This window comes from Odocoileus virginianus, unplaced genomic scaffold, assembly GCF_023699985.2.
Source record: "Odocoileus virginianus isolate 20LAN1187 ecotype Illinois unplaced genomic scaffold, Ovbor_1.2 Unplaced_Contig_6, whole genome shotgun sequence".
NCBI lineage: Eukaryota > Metazoa > Chordata > Mammalia > Artiodactyla > Cervidae > Odocoileus > Odocoileus virginianus.
Genome location: NW_027224323.1, coordinates 1,869,188 through 1,889,622, shown reverse-complemented (window position 1 = coordinate 1,889,622; position 20,435 = coordinate 1,869,188). Strand labels below are relative to the sequence as shown.

The 20,435-nt window shown below is 49.3% G+C and overlaps 2 protein-coding genes across 5 annotated transcripts in view; one reads left to right on the top strand and one right to left on the bottom strand.

The window, feature by feature from the left end:
• Positions 1-20,435, top strand: part of ARSH (arylsulfatase family member H) — a 49,370-nt gene that overhangs the window by 4,993 nt on the left and 23,942 nt on the right. The window lies entirely within an intron of this gene.
• ARSL (arylsulfatase L) lies at positions 268-19,315 on the bottom strand. 2 transcript variants are annotated; one of them, XM_070463823.1, is made up of 11 exons: positions 18,538-19,315; positions 12,918-12,962; positions 10,233-10,382; positions 8,303-8,424; positions 7,346-7,468; positions 4,760-5,183; positions 4,021-4,157; positions 3,102-3,236; positions 2,524-2,686; positions 1,338-1,459; positions 268-715 (listed from the first exon to the last, which is right to left on the bottom strand). In XM_070463823.1, exons 2-11 carry the CDS (start codon positions 12,938-12,940, stop codon positions 357-359), a joined length of 1,758 nt encoding a protein of 585 aa, XP_070319924.1. In that variant the 5' UTR covers positions 12,941-12,962; positions 18,538-19,315; the 3' UTR covers positions 268-356. The 2 variants fall into 2 exon arrangements, with proteins under 2 accessions (XP_070319924.1, XP_070319925.1); XM_070463824.1 differs by lacking the exon at positions 10,233-10,382 and having other exon boundaries at positions 18,538-19,314.

Sequence of the window (20,435 nt, the reverse complement as noted above, 5' to 3'; positions counted from 1 at the left end):
GATCTCTGGGATCTCTGGGTCGGGAAGCTCCCCGAGAGGAGGGCTTGGCAACCCGCTCCTGTATTCTTGCCTGGAGAATTCCATGGACAGAGGAGCCTGGTGGGGCTACAGTCCATGGGGTCGCAAAGAGTCTGGCACAACGCAGCGCAATGTGAGTTTCCAAGTTACTGTCTTCATACATCTCAGCCTTTCCTTCCCCCCCACCACTGCCCTACACTGACCGCAGCCTGGATTCTAGGTGAAAGGATTCAAGCCCACACCAGCAGGTGACTTGACTTCACACCGGTGGTTTATATTTGTTTGACGCCGGTGAAGGCGTGCAGGGGGTCGGGGAGCCGGGTTTCCCAGGCGGGCTCCTATCGTGGGTCCGCGTCCCGATCGCACCAGCAGAAAGGAAACCGACCACAGCACGGCTGCAGCCACGGCTTCCATGTGTTGTCCGCCGCGTCCAGCTGCAGCGGAGCCGGGCTGAGCGTCCGGCGATGGGCCGCCACGGCCTGGACCACGGTCTCCACCACCCGGTGGAACGAGGGCTCCGTGTCCGGCGTGAGGGCGTGGGCCTCGGAAGGGTCTCGGGACAGGTCGAACAGCAGCGGTGGGGCGTGCTGGGTTACCCCGTCCCCGGAGCAGGGGCACACCACCTGCCCGTAGCAGGCGCCTGCGCCGTCCGGCTGGAAGACGGGGGTCGCGAAGTGGACTTTCCACACTGCACCTCCTGGAGGGAAGGCGAGAATTAGTGCGGGTGGGACCTGCAGGCTAAGGATGGACGGTGGCCGGTCTCATGAGCGTGTTTGGGGCGGATGGGACAGGCATGGGCTTCCCTGGTGGCAGACTGTAAAGAATCCGCCTGCCATGCAGGAGACCCAGGTTCCATCCCTGGGTTGGGAAGATCCCCTAGAGGAAGGCCTGGCAACCCGCTCCAGTATCCTTGGGCTTCCTGGTGGCTCAGAAGGTAAAGTATCCGCCTGCAATGCAGGAGACCCAGGTTCGACCCTTGGGTCGGGAAGATCCCCTGGAGGAGGAGGGCATGGCAACCCACTCCAGTATTCTTGCCCAGAGAATCCCATGGACAGGAGCCTGGCGGGGCTACACACTGTTCATGGGGTCGCCAAAGACTTTGACATGACTTAAGCGACTGAACAAACAGGAAACCATAGGCAAGCCTTCCCTTCCCTTGGGGGACAGGATGATTGACTGCTAAAGGATGCTCCTGGGATCGAAAGGAAAATACCGCCAAGAAGGAAGCAAAGACGATCACGTGGAAATAAATGAAAGGCGTGAAGGAGCAGAAAAGGAGAGCAGAGGCCAAGCCGGGCCCCCGCGTGCGGCGGACTCACGGTCGCGTTGGTGCCACCGGGCGGCGTGCAGAAAGCTCTCGCAGTAGTGCATGAGGAACTCGTGGTCCGAGTGCTGCGCGGTGCCCTGGAGCAGGCCCAGCAGGTCCCGGCCGTCCACCACCCTGCAGTCGGGAGCGAGGGGGGCGGACTCAGGGCGAGGCGCTGGGAAGCGGGCGGGAGCCATTAGCCCCCGGCGGGCAGCTGGTATACCATCCGCCTGCAGGCAGGACCTTGGGTTGGAACAGTCTGGCGGGTCCGCCCCCTGCAGGGGCCTGAAGCAAAGGTCTACCAGGCCTTATTCTGAATGCACCGATGGGTTATTGTTTGGGAACAGCTGCTTGGTTTTATACGCACTGGAGCTTTAACTCCTTACAGAAATACATGGTGTGCTTCCACAAGACCTGGAATCATTCCATAAATATATATAATAAAATAAGTATGCGTATATACTATATATATGGGGCTTCCCTGGTGGCTCAGCTGGTAAAGAATCTGCCTGCAATGCAGGAGACCTGGGTTTGATCCCTGGGTTGGGAAGATCCCCTGGAGAAGGGCATGGCAACCCACTCCAGTATTCTTGCCTGGAAAATCCCATGGACAGAAGAGCCTGGCAGGCTACAGTCCATGGGGTCGCAAAGAGTCAGACATGACTGGGCAACTAACGCTTTCACTTTCATCATATAAATTAATTATGTATTCATCTGTATGTTGGCAAGTTTAAGACATTATTTTCTTTCTTTTACTCCCAAATTTTCTATAATTTTTTTGGGAGGCCATGCTGTGCTTCATGTAGGATCTTAGTTCCCTGACTAGGGATTGAACCCACAACTCCTGCATTGGAAGTACGGAGTCTCAACCACCGGGCTTCCAAGTCTCAATAATTTTTAAAAAGAAAAAAAAAAATGGAAACATCAAAAGTCTCTACCAGGCTACGTGAAAAGGACTGTCTCGTGATGGACTGTCAGTAAATATATTGGTGTGTTTCAGCGACCATCATCATACTCAAGAGACTCCACTTTTAACTCAGGAGAAGGACACATGTACACCATAAAGCAGACATGGGAGCCCGTAATGACCGATGCTTTTCCAGGTACCCATCTCTTGGGCGTTTTAGGCCAAAGGAAAGTGATGTTTGACGCACACTTTGTATGCAAAACGGAATTGCCTTCTCTGGGCCGATCTTTACCTGTCCTGGGGCACCTGGCCGCCTGCCAGGTGGACCACGGTGGGGAAGACGTCCATCAGGCTGGTGGGCTCATGGACCACGCGGCCGGCCGGCAGGATCCCAGGCCACCGGAATATCCCCGGGACCCGGATCCCGCCTTCCCAGCCACCCGTGCCTTTGCCACCTGTGTTTAAACATGAACAGGAAAGAATGTGACTGCAAATCAGGGGTTGCTTCCCTGGGTGACCTAACCCTTGTGTTCATTTTAAATCACTCTTTCTCCCCATCTCTGTTTAATGACATGATGACATTTAGCTCCTACATGGTTGGATTTTATTTTGCTTATAAATCTGAGTGTTGGTTTTCCACCATACTAGGGTCAGGATGTGAATGTATCAGGGGACATTATTCTATCCAGCACTTGGGGGTCAGTATATGGATATCTTTGGGGACGTGATTCTGTCCACCACAGTGATCATTGGGGTTCTTCTGATTTTTGTGACTTTGCTTTTGTAAACTCACATTCCAGAGGAAGGGTTGACAATTATTGGGAAGAGATGAAGACTGTAGACACACATCTGAGAATGCCTATCTCTCACCTTTGTATATCCCATTCCAGCCACCGTATTGGTTGTTTCCAGACTGAGCCTCTAAGGATCCCCCGTGATCCGATGTAAAATAAACGAGGGTGCTGTTGGTCAACCCTTCTGTGTCCAAAGTATCGAGGATCTGGCCTGCAAAGAACACATGTGTCTGAGGCGGTCAAAACAGAAGACACTCTTTCACCAAATTTTTGGAACGCTTCATGAAAAGGAGTCTTTAGTATGAAAGCATGCTGAGTGACCAGTGATAGAAGTGTGGGATTCTAGTGGGTGTGGTCAAAGCTCTGGTTTTTGCAGTAGTCATGTACGGATGTGAGAGTTGGACCATGAAGAGGCTGAGTGCAAAAGAACTGATGCTGTGGTGCTGGAGAAGACTCCTAGGGTTCTTTGGACTGCAAGATCAAACCAGTCCATCCTAAGGGAAGCCAACCCTGAATAGTCATTGGAAGGACTGATGCTAAAACTCCAGTCCTTTGGCCACCTGATGGGAAGAGCTGACTCACTGGAAAAGACCCTGAAGCTGGGAAAGATTGAAGGCAGGAGGAGAAGGGGGCAGCAAAGGATAAGATGATCAGATATCACCAACTCAACTGGCATGAATTTGAGCAAACTCTAAGAGATGGAGACGGACAGAGGAGCCTGGAGTCCTGCAGTCCATGGGGTTGCAAAGAGTCGGACACAACTTGGAGACTGAACAACCAGACAGCGTCTTTGATCTAAGATTGATACATCTCTCTGTATATGCCCCCATTCAGCCTTCAAAAAATTTCAGGAGAGCGACAAGGTTGCATGAGACACAGGATAGTGTGGTGAACACTTGAAAGTGAGGCAAAAGAAGGTTACAGAGAACAAAGGACAGGGAGCAGTGGTGACTATGAAGCAGGCGTTAAAGTGTTCGCACAGCAGAGCTACTTACCCACCATCCAGTCCATCTCTTCTGTGTTGTCCCCGTAAAGCCCGTGGGGACTCCTCCCACGGAAGTGCTCAGTCGTGACAAGCGGGGTGTGGACGTGTAGAAAGGACACAAAGAGGAGGAGAGGTCCTTGCTTGTTTCTGAAAACCGATACAACATGCCTGGCTTTATTTCTTGTTCACTTGTTTCCGTGGACCCAGATGGGTTCCAGGGATCATCATTTAGGACCATCCATTTGACCAAAACTGTCTTTCTGAGCCAGAAGGATTTCACCATGCCGGCTTCCCTGGTGGTTCAGATGGTAAAGAATCTGCCTGCAACACGGGAGACCTAGGTTTGATCCCCGGATTGGGAAGATACCGTGGAGAAGGGCATGGCAACCCACTCCAATATTCTTGCCTGGAGAATCCTGTGGACAGAGGAGCCTGGTGGGCTACAGTCCATGGGGTGGTAAAGAATCAGACATGACTCAGCGACTGTCGGTTTCACTTTTTTTATACCTATTAACAAGAGGAGAAGGGGGCAGCCGAGGATGAGAGAGTTGGATGGCATCTCATCCGACTCGAAGGACATGAGTTTGAGTAAGCTCCGGGAGCTGGTGATGGACAGGGAGGCCTGGCGTGCTGCGGTCCATGGGGCCGCGAAGAGTCAGACACGACTCAGCCACTGAACAACAACCTACCCATTTCGGAAGAAGAGATTTGGGATGCGTCTTCACCCTGAGGTGCCTCTCTGCACTCACCTTTTGACGAAGGATGAGACCTCCTGGAGCATGAGTGGCGTCGTCCTCTGAGAGTGCATGGGCTGCTCTGTGATGGAATGATTCCGCATCAGAAAGCAGTCCGCGTGCGTGATCAGGGTGCCCACCACACAGGAGGTGGTGAAGAGCAGGAGGCACACGACGGTCGACCAGATGACCGGAGTCCAGGAGGCTGGGATCAGGTGGGTGAGCTTCCCGATTGTGAGCGTGAGGGCGGCCAAGGCCACGAGCTGGGAACAGATGCCAAGTCGACGCTCCAGGACCTCACGCTTCTCGGAGAGTCCCCAGCGCTCGCAGTCTGCCATCATGCTGAACGGCATTCCATAGAAATAGTCGAAGCCGTGATTGAGCGGATGGTGGCAGTGATCGTTGGCAGACGCACAGTTGAGACCCAAATGCCATTTTCCTGGAAAATAAGCAAAAAAAAAAAAGTGTGCAGATGTGACAGTGGTCCTTTCATCCTTCGGTGAGTGGGTACGACGTGCTTGCCGAGTCCTCGGTTCTCTGCTGGGTGGTGGGATGAGGTCAGGGTGCAGGCAGGTGGGCAGGGGATGGTGTTTGCTGTTATTTCCCCAGGAACCTGGCCAGGTTGGGTCAAGGCAAGGAGAAGTGTGCCCGTGTTTCTGGTGCCCATTGTAACTAATCACCATCTCCATCTTCTGAGTCTGATCGTTCTTTCAAACACCTGTGAGTTGCCTGCATCTTATTGTTTCTCAGTTGAGAACTCTGTAACTTTGCCAGCAAAAGTGCATCTAGTCAAAGCTGTGGTTTTTCCAGTAGTCATGTATGGATGTGAGATTTGGACCATAAAGAAAGCTGAGTGTCAAAGAATTGATGCTTTTGAACTGTGGTGTTGGAGGAGACTCTTGAGAGCCCCTTGGGCTGCAAGGAGATCCAACCAGTCCATCCTAAAGGAGATCAGTCCTGAATATTCATTAGAAGGACTGATGCTGAAGCTGAAGCTCCAATACTTTGGCCACCTGATGCGAAGAGCTGACTCATTGGAAAAGACCCTGATGCTGGGAAAGACTGAAGGCAGGAGGAGAAGGGGACGACAGAGGATGAGATGGTTGGATGGCATCACCAACTCAATGGACATGAGTTTGAGCAAACTCTGGGAGATGGTGAAGGACAGGGAGGCCTGGCGTGCTGCAGTCCATGGGGTCACAAAGAGTCAGACACGATTGAGCGACTGAACAACAGCAACGGATTAGAACCGCATGTGATCTGCAGTGGGGACCTTAGAGAGATTTTGTATTCTGTTGAAAATTTGTTACTGCCATATCGATGATGCGTCCAATGCCGTCTTGTAGATGATTTGCAGATATATTTTTATTTTAAAAATTCTTATTTCATACTGGAGTATTACTGATGAACAGTGTTCTGTTAGTTTCAGATGTACAGCAAAGTGAATCAGCGATACATATGCATGTATCTCTTCTTTTTCAAAAATTTTCCTCAGTTAGATTATTACAGAGTATTGAGCAGAGTTCCCTGTGCTGTCCAGCAGGTCCTTGCTGGTTCTCCATGTTAAACACAGCAGCGTGTCCATGTCCATCCCAGACTCCCTGACTGTCCCTTCCCCCATCCTTCCCCCTGGGAACCATAAGGTTATCACAGAGTATTGAGCAGAGTTCCCTGAGCTGGCCAGCAGGTCCTTGCTGGTTCTCCATGGTAAACACAGCAGCGTGTCCATGTCCATCCCAGACTCCCTGACTGTCCCTTCCCCCATCCTTCCCCCTGGTGACCATAAGGTTATCACAGAGTATTGAGCAGAGTTCCCCACGCTGTCCAGCAGGTCCTTGCTGGTTCTCCATGTTAAATACAGCCGTGTGTCCGTGTCCATCCCAAAGTCCCACTCTACCCCCCACCCCCACCCAGTTTCTACGCTTTTAAATCATAGTGCACCGGAAAACTGTATGAACCACCAAAAGTCTCATTAAGCTGATATTTCTGGTGCATCTACTTTGCATGAAGCAATGTGGGTAACAGCATCTCAGCATGCATGGAGCTTTATGTCCAGTGAGAGATTCTACTGTGTTTCCCAACTATTTCATTTGGAAACTTTTTAGTTGAATTGAAAGTGAAAGTCGCTCAGTCGTGTCCAGCTCTTTGTGACCCCATGGACTATCGGTCCATGGAATTCTCCAGGCCAGAATACTGGAGTGGGTAGCCTTTCCCTTCTCCAGGGGATCTTCCCAACCCAGGGATCAAACCCAGGTCTCCCGCATTACAGGTGGATTCTTTACCAGCTGAGCCACAAGGGAAAAGCCCAAGAATACTGGAGTGGGTAGCCTTTCCCTTCTCCAGGGGATCTTCCCAATCCAGGAAATCAAACTGGGGTCTCCTTTATTGCAGGCGGATTCCTTACAACTGAGCTATCAGGGAAGCCCATAGATGAATTAAATGTCCGTCTAAAAATAATGTGCTCAATACTGTTTGGCTGGCTCCTGACTATGATTCTTTGGATGTTGCCAACAAAATTGGGATCATCTAAACTGAGTCCAGTGTAAAAGTCTTCAGAAGAAACAAATAGTAATGTGCTTAATCTTTAGAAAGTGTACATACCTATGAGTCCGGTGGTATAGCCTCTATCTTTCAGTATTTTTGCAAAACTTATTTCACTGGGCGGAAGTCCTCCAGAGACGGCTGTCCACCGAAGAACACGGTGGCCTTGACTGGAAACCATACCTTTGATCAATGGTGTTCAGAGAGAGGTTACAGTCAGACATCTAGTTTTATCATCACTGCTCTTGTTAAGTGTTAGTCACTCTGTCCTGTCTGGGTCTTTGTGAGCCGTAGACCGTGACACACGAGGCTCCTCCATCCATGGGAGTCTCCAGGCAAGAATACTGGAGTGGGTTGCCATTCCCTTCTCCAGGGGATCTTCCTGTCCCAGGGATTGAACCCTGTATTGGTGGAAATCTCTGTGACTCAATATGCGATGGAAAATTTAACCTTCCAACATGAGTTGAGCTCATGGAGTTTATTTCTGGCATTCTCACCCAGTGTACTTTCTTTTTTAAAAAAAAATTTATGTCTATCTTATTTTTTGGCTGCGCTGGGTCTTTGTGGCTGCCGGCCAGTCTAGTTATGGCGACTTTGTCTTTAATGGAGACACCATTTCAGTTTGTGGATGAAAGGCGCTCAGTCATGTCTGACTCTTTGCAACCCCACGGACTGTACACTCCATGGAATTCTCCAGGCCAGAATTACTGGAGTGGATAGCCGTGCCCTTCTCCAGGGGATCTCCCCCACCCGGGGATCAAAACCCAGGTCTCTTGCATTGCAAGCAGATTCTTTACCATCTGAACCACCAGGGGAACCCTTGAACTGTGTGGTTAAATATGGTTAAAATAGGATGCTGTATATTATGTGACTTTGACCACAATAAAACAAAAACAGTAAAAAAAAAAATACAGGGGGACTTGGAGCATTCTCCAGACCCTGTACTGAATAATTCATGCCTGATTAGTCACAGAGAGCGTGTTCCTGTCCACTGTGTGGTTAGACGGAAGGACCGACCTGATCGGAGTGGGTATCTGCCTGTTAAAAACGCTGCTCTGCTTGGGGTGCACACAGGGGCGGCGGCCAGATGCTGGGTGAGCCTCACGCCATCCGCCGCAAGGCGGTCGATGTTTGGAGTCCTGTGCAAGAAAACATTAACTCTCTTAATCCTCAGCAAACCAACACAGGGTTTGTTTTTCTTTCCATAAAGCAGAGTGACATCCTACTTGATGGAAAACCTGGCAGTTTACCAATGAATATCTCCGTGAGTACATTCAGTCATGCCCAACTCTTTGTGACCCCCATGGACTGTAGCCCACCAGGCTCCTCTGTCCATGGGATTCTCCAGGCAAGAATACTGGAGTGGGTTGCCTTAATCTACTCCAGGGGATCTTCCTGACCCAGGGATTGAACTGCGTCTCCTGCACTGGCAGGCGGATTTTTTACCGCCTTAGGAATGAGCAAAAGGCAACGACTTTGCAGAGGTGAGGGTGTCGTACAGAGTGAAGTGAGTCAGAAACGTAAGAATATCGTATATGAGCGTGTATATGTGGAATCTGGAAAGATGGTACTGATGAACCTGTTTGCAAAGCAGAAATGGAGACGCAGATGTAGAGACAAACGTATGGATACCAAAGAGGGAATGTGGGGTGGGGTGGGATGATTTGGGAGTTTGGGATTGACCTATAGACCCCACTGATACTAAGGGCTTCCCAGGTGGTGCTAGCGGTAAAGAACCCACCTGCCCATGCAGGAGATTCCTAGGTCGATCCCTGGGTCAGAAAGATCTCCTGGAGGAGGGCGTGGCAGCCCACTCCAGTGTTCTTGCCTGGAGAATCCCCATGAACAGAGGAGCCTGGTGGGCTACAGTCTATGGGGTTGCAAAGAGGCGGAGATGACTGAAGCGAGTTAGCATGATACTGTGTATAAAATCGGAAATGACTGAAGCGACTTAACGTGACACTATATATAAAATAGATAACTAGTCAGAACCTACACTACAGCACGGGGAACCCTACTCAATGCCCTGTGGTGGCTAAATGGGAAAGAAAATCCAAAAAGATGGGAGATACAGGTGTACGTATAGTTGATTCACTTTGTTAGCAGAAGCTAACAACATCGTAAAGCAACTATACTCCACTGAAAATTAATAACAACAAAGAAAACAAAGAGTGGCAAAACCTCAAACGTCTTCCGAACCATCAAAGAAACATCAACTGCATAACTGTTTTTTGATGTTTGACCACGCCCCTCTGCACGCGGGATCTTCGTTCCCTGAGCGGGAATCGAACCTGCGTCCCTTGCGTTGGAAGGCGGAGTCTTAACCACTGGACCACCAGGGAAATCCCACTTAACTGCATTGTTTACCAGAAGCTTCCACACTGTACTACTGAGGCTGAGATGGACTCAATAGAACATCCAGAATTGAGAGCCAGGGTGATTTCTCACTTAGGACTCTCAGTGTTTTTTATTTTTATTTTCAAAAATTTTTATATGGGTGTATCATTGATTCACCATGTTGCATTCGTCTCTGGCGTACAGTGGAGTGATTCAGTTATACTATGCGTTTGAGCTGGGCTGAGTGCAGGTGTGGGAAGAATGCAAGGTGGAAGTGCTTTTAATCGTGGTCATGTCTGACTCTGCGACCCCATGGACTGTAGCCCCCTCCGGGCTCCTCTGTCCATGGGATTCTCCAGGCAAGCCTACTGGAGTGGGTTGCCATGTCCTCCTCCTGGGGATCTTCCCCACCCAGGGGTAGAAGCCGACCGAGTCTCCTGCACCGGCAGGCGAACTCCTTACCACTGAGCCTCCTGGGAAGCCCGATACCTTACAAAGAAAGGATGTGTGCACAGCTCTGTTCAAGTTTGAACTGCCTAGACCAGAGGTCAGAGGGCTCATCGTGGACCTCTGCACCCGGGTGTCAGATAAGCCGGTGTCCGGTCCTTGCCTGATGGTGGTGTTGCCGTAGCAACCGACGTCTCCAATGCCGAGATCGTCCGCCATCAGAAGGAGGATGTTGGGCCGGGGGTCAGGTGCAGGGCCGCAGGCTGAGGGTTTCGGACCCAGAAGCGCAGCGACGGCGAGCGCCAGCCAGCTCCTGAAAGACACGGGCCAGCCAAGGCTGCGTGCGGGGTTGCATCGAAGGACACAGCCTCCGTGAGCGGGAAAGCTGGGGCCGCCCCTCCAGGCCGCTGCCAGAGGGGCATCCCGGTGCAGGAGAGTCGGAATACATCTCGGGCCTTTGATTCGTTTTCCTTCTTTTTAAAAACATATGCTGTGGGGAACACATGTAAATCCATGGCTGATTCATGTCAATGTGTGGCAGAAACCACTACAATATTGTAATTAGCCTCCAACTAATAAAAATAAATGAAAAAATATATATGTTTTATTAAACATAATGTACATTTACTAAATATATATTATAAATTATATTAAATTAATATATATTATCATCCCATTCCAGAAGAGTTTGAATACATCTCTTAGGCATTTGATTCTTTTTTCTAAGAGTTTGAATACATCTCTTAGGCATTTGATTCTTTTTTCTAAGAGTTTGAATACATCTCTTAGGCATTTGATTCTTTTTTCTTCTTTCTAAAAATATATGTTATATTACATTAAATATAATATATATCAATTATTCAATATTTTTATTATTTTAGTTAAATATATATTGTATTAAATATAGTATATATATTATCATACCATTTCAGAAGAGTCTGAAAGTATCTCTTAGGCATTTTCTTTTTGTTAAAAGCCACTTGTACTTTTTTTGGATATTAGCATTGAATTTCAGAAGAGGTTGGATACGTGTCTTAAGTATTAGATTTTTCTTGTTCTTCTTTTTTTTTTTTTTGTTAGCGACCCCATGAACTATACAGTCCATGGAATTCTCCAGGCCACAGTACTGGAGTGGGTAGCCTTTCCCTTCTCCAGGGGATCTTCCCGACCCAGGAATCGAACTGGGGTCTCCTGCATTGCAGGTGGATTCTTTACCAGCTGAGCTACCAGGGAAGCCCTAAACATATATTCTATTAAATTATCATCCCATTTCAGAAGAGTCTCAATACATCCCTTAGGCGTTTTCTTTTTGTTAAAAGCAACTCATACTTTTTAATGTTAGCTTTGAATTTCAGAAGAGCCTGAATACGTCTTAGGCATTTGATTTTTCTTCTTTTTTTTTAGTTAAAAATGACTCACACTTTTTTTTTCTTAATATTATCATCTCATTTCCGAAGAACTTGAGTACAGCTCTTAGGCATTTGAGTTTCCCCACCCCCGCCTTTTTCAAGTTAAAAACAACTCATGCTCTTTTATAGATATATTATCATCCCATTTCAGAAGAATTTGAATACATCTTTTAGGCATTTGATTTTTTTTCTCTTCTTTTGGTTAAAAACAAGTCACACTTTGTTAATATGATCGCATTCCAGAAGAGCTTGAGTACACCTCTTGGGCATTTAATTTTTTCTTTTTTAGTGAAAGACAACTCACACTTTTAAAAATATATTTTATCATCCCATTTCAGAAGAGTTTGAATATATCTCTTGGGCATTTGACTCTTTTTTTCTTTTTTTTTTTTTTTTAGTTAAAAACAACTCATACTCTTTTTTTAAAAAAACATTATCATCCCATTCAGAAAAGTTTGCATTCATCTCTTAGGCATTTTTTTCCCTTTTTTTTTTTTCAGCAAAAACACTCATACTATTTTTTAAAGAATATTATCAACCCATTTCAGATTTCAGATAGTTTAAAAAAAACTCACACTTTAAAAATATATATTATCATCCCATTTCAGAAGAATTTGAATACATCTCTTGTGGCTCAAATACATTCCCTGGTGGCTTAGCTGGTAAAGAATCCTCCTGCAATTCGGGAGACCTGGGTTTGATCCCTGGGTTGGGAAGATCCCCTGGAGAAGGGAAAGGCTCCCACTTCAGTGTTCTGGCCTGGAGAATTCCATGGACTGTATAGTCCACGGGGGTCACAAAGAGTCCGATACGACTGGGTGACTTTCAGTTTCACTTTCTTAGGCATTTGATTTTTTTTTTTTTTTAGTTAAAACAACTCACACTTTTAAAATACATAACATCAATCCCATTTCAGAAGAGTCTGAATACATCTCTTAGGCACTTGAATTTTTTTTTTTTTTCCAGGCAGTCCAGCAGTTAAGATTTTGCCTTCCAATGCAGGGAGGACGGGTTTGATCCCTGGTCGGGAAGCTAAGATCCTACATGCCTTGAGGCCAGAAACCCAAAATGTAAAACGGAAGCGGTGTTGTCATACATTCAATAACATGCGCTCAGCTGCTTGGCCGTGTCCGACTCTTTGCAACCCGAGGACCATAGCCCGCCAGGCTCCTCTGTCCACGGGACTCTCCAGGCAGGAATCCTGGAGTGGGTTGCCATGCCCTCCTCCAGGGGCATCTTCCCGACCCAGGGATCGAACCCGGGTCTCCTGCATTGCAGGCCGATTCCTTACTATCTGAGCCTCCAGGGAACTCCAAGGGGCATTGATGAGTGACTAACTGAGAAAGCTCACTTTACTATCAACGGATTCTGAGAAACTGACCGGAAGAGACGCAGAGGCAGACGGTGGAGATGACCAATTGCACACAGCCCTGTCTTACCAAGAGTGTTCCAGATGTACCATGTCCTCTCTTTCCTTGTATTTCCTGTAAGAAATAAAGAGGTGAATACTTGGGCAGCAGGAACAGAACTGTTGATAAGTAATACAGTAAGTAATACAGTGGTTTAGTGGTAAAAAATTAGATAAATAAACAATCTGCCCGCAATGCAGGACTTGTGGGTTCAGTCCCTGGGTGGGGAAGATCCCCTGGAGGAGGACATGAAAACCCACTCCAGTCTTCTTGCCTGGAGAACCCCACGGACAGAAGAGCCTGGAGTTGCAAAGAGTCGGACACGACTGAGCATGCAGGCAATCCTGTGAGGCCAGTCAGCTTAGGGCACTGAGTTTCAACAAGAGGGAAAAATCTGATTCTGCCAGTAGCCTGTGAAAGTGACCCAAAACCCATAAAGGAAGGCTCTTCCTGGAAATTTCCCAGCAATCGAGTAGTTAAGACTGTGAGCTTCCAGTGCAAAGCGCGTGGGTTCAGTCCCTGGTCGGAGAAACTAAGATCCCGCATGCTGACCGGTGTGGCCAAAACATCAGCAAATCACACAGGGGCTTCCCTGGTGGCTAAGCGGTAAAGAATCCGCCTGCCAATGCGGGAGGCGCTGCTTCCATCCCCGGGTTGGGAAGATCCCTCTTGCAGATGAACAGTGAAGTCTGTGAGCCCTAGAGCCTGTGATCTAGCATACGGCAAAGAAGACACAGCACAGTCATAAGTAATAAATCAGTTAATATGGAAACAATAAAGAACCGAAGCGATGCTCTTCCCTGCAGAAGAAGCTTTACAGACACTGGACACCGTCTCCAGGATGTAGAACGCGGACTTCCTTAGATGTAGCTTAGGACAGAGGGGGTGATTGCTTCTGAGGCCCCAAAACAGACCACTGTTTCTCCCTTGTGGTGAAAGTTCCCGAGGCGTTCCGGATTCAGGCGTGGCTGCTGGAAGCCTGGTTCGGTCCAGACGGACCTTGAGTCCCACATCGGGAGCAAGGAAGCAAGGTTCTCCCTGCTGGCCCAAGAGGTTAAAAGAGCCCACCTGCCAATGTAGGAGACGCAGGTTCGATCCCTGGGTCTGGAAGGTCCCCTGGAGGAGGAAATGGCAACCCACTGCAGTCTTCTCGCCTGGAGAATCCCACGGACGGAGGAGCCTGGCGGGGCTACAGTCCACGGGGTCGCAAGCGTCAGACCTGACTCAACAACAGCAAGCAAGCCGTGTTTCCTCCAAAGGTTCTAGAATCCTCAGACCTCACCCAGGTTGCGGTTTACTGGTCCTGTTTGCACAAACTCGGGACGAAGCGGATGTTCTAGTCCAGCGGCAGACTGGAGGCGTGTTCAGTTTGATGAGGTTCCAAATGCCCTCGAGGTAGGTCCTTGGATCAGATGGGGCCGGTGTGCAAACAGCGTGTGTGCTCGCTCAGCCCTGCCCGAGTCTCTGCGACCCCACGGACTGTTCAGTGGGTGGCCATGCCCTCCTCCGGGGGATCTTCCCCACCCAGGGATCGAACCCCCGTCTCTCAAGTCTCTTGCCCTGTAGGCAGGTCGGTTAGCACTGAGCCAGCTGGCGAGCCTGTCCAAACAGTGTCCTTGGGGCCAGACTGCAGGGCGTAGGCTGGAGTGGGTATGTCCTGGTTGGAACTCTCTTTCAACTTGACCAGGAAAAAAAAACAAAACAAAAAACCATCTGGTTTGGGGTTTCTGGCCTTTTGTGTCTGAGTCCTGATGTGACTTAAAAAAAAAAAAAATGTGAGGGCTTTCCCGGTGGCCCAGTGGTAAAGAATCCACCTGCCGGAGAGCGAGACACGGGTTTGATCTCTAGTCCGGGAAGATCCCACGTGCCGCGGTGGGGCAACTAGCTGAGCTGGTGCTCCCGAGGCCACGAGCTGCAGCCGCAGGAGACTGGAGCCCGTGCCCTTTCACCAGACGAGGCCCTGCAGTGAGAAGCCCGCAGACCACAGCTAGAGAGGACCCCCTGCTCGCTGCCCCTGGAGAAAACGCCCTGAGCCGTGATGAAGACCCAGCACAGCGCCAAGTCAATCAATAAATAACACTGTCCAAAATTTAAAAAAAAAAGAATATTAAGACTCCTCCCGCCCCGCCGCGCCCCGGTGGCCCAGTACTTAGGATTCCATGCTGTTAATTCTGGGCCCCATTTCAATCCCTGGTCAGAGACCGAAGATCCTGCGAGCCTTGAGGTGTGAGCAAAAAAAAAAGAAAAGGAGAGAAGGGGGAACGAAAAAGAAGGCAGAACATGTGTTTATCAAGAGCGTGATGATTAATATTTCGGGCTTTCCTGCCAAGGTGGTCTTGCCCCTGCCACTTCTTTCTGCCTGTACAGCGGGACGTGGCCCCTGACCATCCAGACGGCTGAGCTTGTCTGTCAATAAAACTGGAATTCCAAAAGCAGGCTGAGTTTGCGGAAGGGACCACAGCTTTCTGATCCCCAACATAAAGGAGGCGGTATAAAGGAAAACGCAAAATGAAGTGATAAGACATCGATACAACATGATCTCTGATACATATTTTTTATTTTTAATTCCAGTGAAAGTGAAAGTCGCTCAGTTGTGTCTGACTCTTGGCGACCCTGTGGACCATACATAAGTCCATGGGATTCTCCAGGCGAGAATACTTTAGTGGCTAGCCCTTCCCTTCTCCAGGGGAATCTTCCCAACCCAGGGATGGAACCCAGGTCTCCCGCATTGCAGACAGATTCTTTACCAGCTGAGCCACCAGGGAAGCCCAAGAATACTGGAGTGGGTAGCCTATCCCTTCTCCAGGGGAATCTTCCCAACCCAGGGATCAAACCCAGGTCTCCTGCATTGCAGGCAGATTCTTTACCAGCTGAACCATCAGGGAAGCCCTGATGGCCTTTTAACTGTGGTAAACATACATTGATTAAAAACAAAAAAGATTTGTATGGAAGATCATGTCGTATCAATACGAAATTCCTTCCCAGGTGGCACTAGTGGTGAGGAACCCGCCTGCCAGTGAAGGAGACCTGAGCTCAATCCCTGGGTCAGGACGATCCCCTGGAGGAGGACACGGCAGCCCACTCCAGTACTCTGGCCTGGAGAATCCCATGGACAGAGGAGCCTGGCGAGCTACAGTCTGTCAAGTTGCAAAAGAGTCAGACCGGACTTGGCAAGTCAACAGCGACAAACAGACATCACCGAATTTCCCGTCTCCGTCATTACGTGGACAGCGCAGTAGCAGTGAGCACAGTCCCGGCATTGTACAGCCGTCCCCGGGGCCCACGTTCGGAACTAGTTCGTCTCCGCAGACGGAGACTCTGTCCCCATGAAACACGCTCCTGCCCACCCCGCTCCCCCAGCCCACGGAGCCCACGCTCATGCCTTCTTCTCCATGAATCGGATGAGTCTATGCTCCTTATATCCATGAACCACACAGTATCTGTCCTTTCCTGTCCGGCGTATCTCACGTGGCGAAATGTCCTCAAGGTTCGCCCACGCTGTAGCCTGTGTCCGAATCCCCCGACGTGGCTAAATGATATTCCGTTGTGTGCATCCATGTGTGCATGGACCACATAATCTATAGATGCAATATTTTGTCATTGTTTAGTCACTCAGTCGTGTCCAACTCTTTGCGAGCCCGTGGGGGCCGTAGCCTGCTAAGCTCCTCTGTCCATGGGATTCTCCAGGCAAGAGTACTGGAGTGGGTTGCCATTTCTTTCTCCAGGGGATCTTCCTGACCCAGGGATCGAACCTGGGTCTTCTGCATTGGCAGGTGGATTCTTTACCGCTGAGCCACCAGGGAAGCCCATATATCCAGTTTTGTTTTTTTTTTTTTAATGAAAAAGACTACGTGGAAACTTACATTACTATATGTGACATAGATACCCAATGGTAATTTGCTGTATAGCCCAGGAAACTCAAACGGGGGCATCTGTATCAATCTAGAGGGGCGGGAGATGGGAGGGAGTTTCAAAAAGGAGGGGATATATGTATACCTATGGCGGATTCATGTTGAGGTTTGACAGAAAACAGCAAAATTCTGTAAAGCAATTATTTGTCAATAAAAAAATAAATTAAAAAAAAGAGAAAGAGTCAGGATAGCACATGGTATGCTGATATCTGTCGCAAACAATAATAGGAAAAGGGAAGTGTTGCGTTAGACGCCCAGTCACGTCCGACTCTTTGCGACCCTGTGGACTGTAGCCCACCAGGCTCCTCTGTCCATGGGATTCTCCAGGCAGGAATACTGGAGTGGGTTGCCACTTCCTACTCCAGCAAAAGGGAGGAACACGTTTATTTGTTTGTCCAAACAACTGTCTGGTGACAACAGGTGCTTTGTACAGATGAGTGGCAATCGTGTCCCTTGATGTGAGGCTCATTCCTTGGGCTAACCTTCGACTTCTCTTTCCCTGGATGCCCAATAAAGATTGAACGTCTCCGAGTGACTAGGTAACATTATGTGTAGTGAAAATGCCGGTCCCTGGCAGCCTCTTTGTGGCCATGAGGAACCATAAAGACATGAGGGAAGCCAATTCTGGCTCTTGGGGGTGGGGGGAGGTCGGTGACCCTTGATGTGGCATGACTTTCGCAGTGACCCTGAGCCTTGCTTATGAGCGGAAGAGAGATTGGCTTGTGTGGCCTGCGCGGTGGGGTGGGCTTCTGAGCTGGGGGCATCGTCCTTCTCCCAGCTGAGCTGTCCCGGGGGAACCGGAAGATGTTTAAGGAGGCAACCTTGCAACGTGTAGGTAAATACATTCCGGAGATAATAGCAGGGTCAAAGTTACTAAGAAACTAGACCTTAATTGTTCTGAACATACAAAAGGCAACGGAAGCTATGTGAGGCTACAGCAGAGTTAGCTCACCCTATCGCTATCGACGCAAGCATATTGCAACACATAGGTGTATCAAAACGTCCCTTTGTACCGGGCAGACTCTCACAAAGTTATCTGCTATTTATATCTCCATTAAAAAAAAAAGGATACAGAAAAAGAGAAAGAAAGCCCTTCAGTGAAGTAGTACCTATAATTCAGCCTTTGATGCTCTTCCAGGGAAGAAGGAATTGCAAGCCCTTGGGTTTCTGGCCACCCTCCAGACCCCCGGGCAGCATGCCTCGCTTCTCCACTACGCTCCGGGCTCGGTTCCCAAACCCACTTCAGTTTTGAATCTCAGCATCTCTTTCAGCACCCAGTCCCCCACGCTCTGAAATCTCTTAGCATCTGAGAGGTCTGCTCCGCAGAGCATTCCTCTGTTTGCGGCCCCGGTGGACTGTGGCCCACCAGGCTCCTCTGACCGTGGAATTTTCCAGGCAACGATACTGGAGTGGGTTGCCACGCCCTCCTCCTCCAGGAGATCTTCTCCATGCGGCGATGAACCCAGGTCTGGCAGAGTCTTTATCATCTGAACCACCAGGGAAGCCTTCTCTTTTGCTATTTAATTCTACAGTCCTTCCAGAAACCCCGCTCCAAGGCAACATCCGACATGGATTTCTTTCTTTTCTTTTCTATTTTTTTTAAAGAAAATTTGCCTGCCAAGTACAGCCAGCCTCCGGGGAGTGGCGGGGGGTGGTGGTGCCAGGAGGCCACGTGTGGGCTGTGGGTCACCAGCCGGGCTGGCTGCTGCTTGGAGAACAAATCAAGAAAAGCGGGTTACCTGCAGGGCAGTCTCCGGGCCCGGGAAGCCGAGGTCAGCGGGCCGCGCGCGGGAGATGTGATCTCAGGCTCTGACCCCAGGAGGTCCGCGCGGTCCACGCATGTGCTGCTGATTCACTCTCCGGAGTAACAGCCGTCCTGCCTGACCCAAGTTAGGTTGTCCGCGGACTCAGCAAGCCTTGCAATCTGCAAAATAGCACACAAGATCTTCTGTAGAGAGGGCGTGTCGTCCGTCCTTTTTTCTTTTTTTGGCCTGTCAACAGAAGATCTTCTGTGCTCCTTGAGAGATGGTAATGTTTGCCAAGGGATCTCGGACAGCCGGAAACACGGAGCCTTTTCATTCACAAATAGGGCTGGACCGCGTCTCCGGCACATTTCTCAAGTCACACGGGGCGTTTGCTGGCCGCTGTCCCAAAGCAGGGAGGCGGTTGCCTTGAAAATGCCCCCTTGCAAAAGTCCTGAAACGTCGTCTGCCTTCCCCCCTTCTCTCGTGTCCGCTCCCGAGATGGAAAGACAGAGGACGGCTCTGAGGAGGTTTCGACTCCTTCTGTGTGTACCAACAACGCTTGATCACCAGAAACTGAAGGGTTGCTGCTGAGCCCTGAACACGCCGGGATGCTGGGCCTCCGGATGGGAGGATTTCAATTCCGGGAGCAGCGAGGAGCCTGGATCGCTCAGAGCTTCGGTGTATCAAGGGTTTATTCAAGTATAGGAGAGACAGACAAAGCTTCAGACACAGACATCAGAAGGGGCAGAAAGAGTGCCCCCTGCCCACCACCCCTTGCTGGTTTTTAGCAAGCCGTTTTAGTCTCTTAGAAAGGTATTAACCAGATAAGAGGGACACCTCAACGCTGAAGGAGTTTCACCAGGCCCCTCTCCCACAATATGCATTTTTGAGATAGCTTAGCACGAGGTGTGTCATCCCCCAGCCATAAAACAATTGATATGAATACTGGTTTGTTGAGCTATTATCAGCCCAAGGTTTGAGAAAAGAAAAAAGGTTAGTCTTAGGTGGAACCATTTGAAGAAGTTGCAAATTCCAAAGCAAATGCGCCGTTTCATCCGCATAGCTTAAGACAAACACTTCCATAAGAAAAATGCATTGGTTAGCTCAAGGTTTGAGAAGAGTTAAGTTCAGGGGGAACTGGGTGTCGTCAGGGCAGCAGATACTTGTAAGAGAAACCTCCTTTTGATTTTGTATGAAGTGAAGTGAAGTTGCTCAGTCGTGTCTGACTCTTTGCGACCCCGTGGACTGTAGCCCACCAGGCTCCTCCATCCATGGGATTTTCGAGGCAAGAATGCTGGAGTGGGTTGCCATTTCCTTCTTCTTAATTTTGTATAGAGAAGGAAAAAAAAAATCTGACACCTGGACTTTGTCTCCTTCTGCTTAAGGGAGAGAGAAAAAAATGCCTGACACTTGCCGCCTCTTTCCTCCGTTTGGAGACCCCTGGCCCATTACCCTCTCAATAGCGTGACCATCTGTGTGAACTCCTTTTCAGCGTCATGCCATTTTTTTTTTTCTTTTCTGTTGGCTAGGGGAAACATTTTTCCATACGGTGGCAGAACATATATTTCTTTTTTTTTTAAATCAGTTTTTATTGGAGTAAAGTTGATTTACCATGTTGGACTAATTTCTGATGTACAGCAAAGTGAATCAGTTATTTTGTTGTTCAGTCGCTCGGTCGCGTCCAACTCTTTGCGACCCCGTGGACCGCAGCACGCCAGGCCTCCCTGTCCATCACCATCTCCTAGAGCTTGCTCAAACTCATGTCCATCGAGTCGGTGATGCCATCCAACCATCTCATCCTCTGTCGTCCCCTTCTCCTCCTGCCCTCAGTCTTTCCCAGCATCAGGGTCTTTTCCAGTGAGTTGGCTCTTCGCATCAGGTGGCCAAAGTAT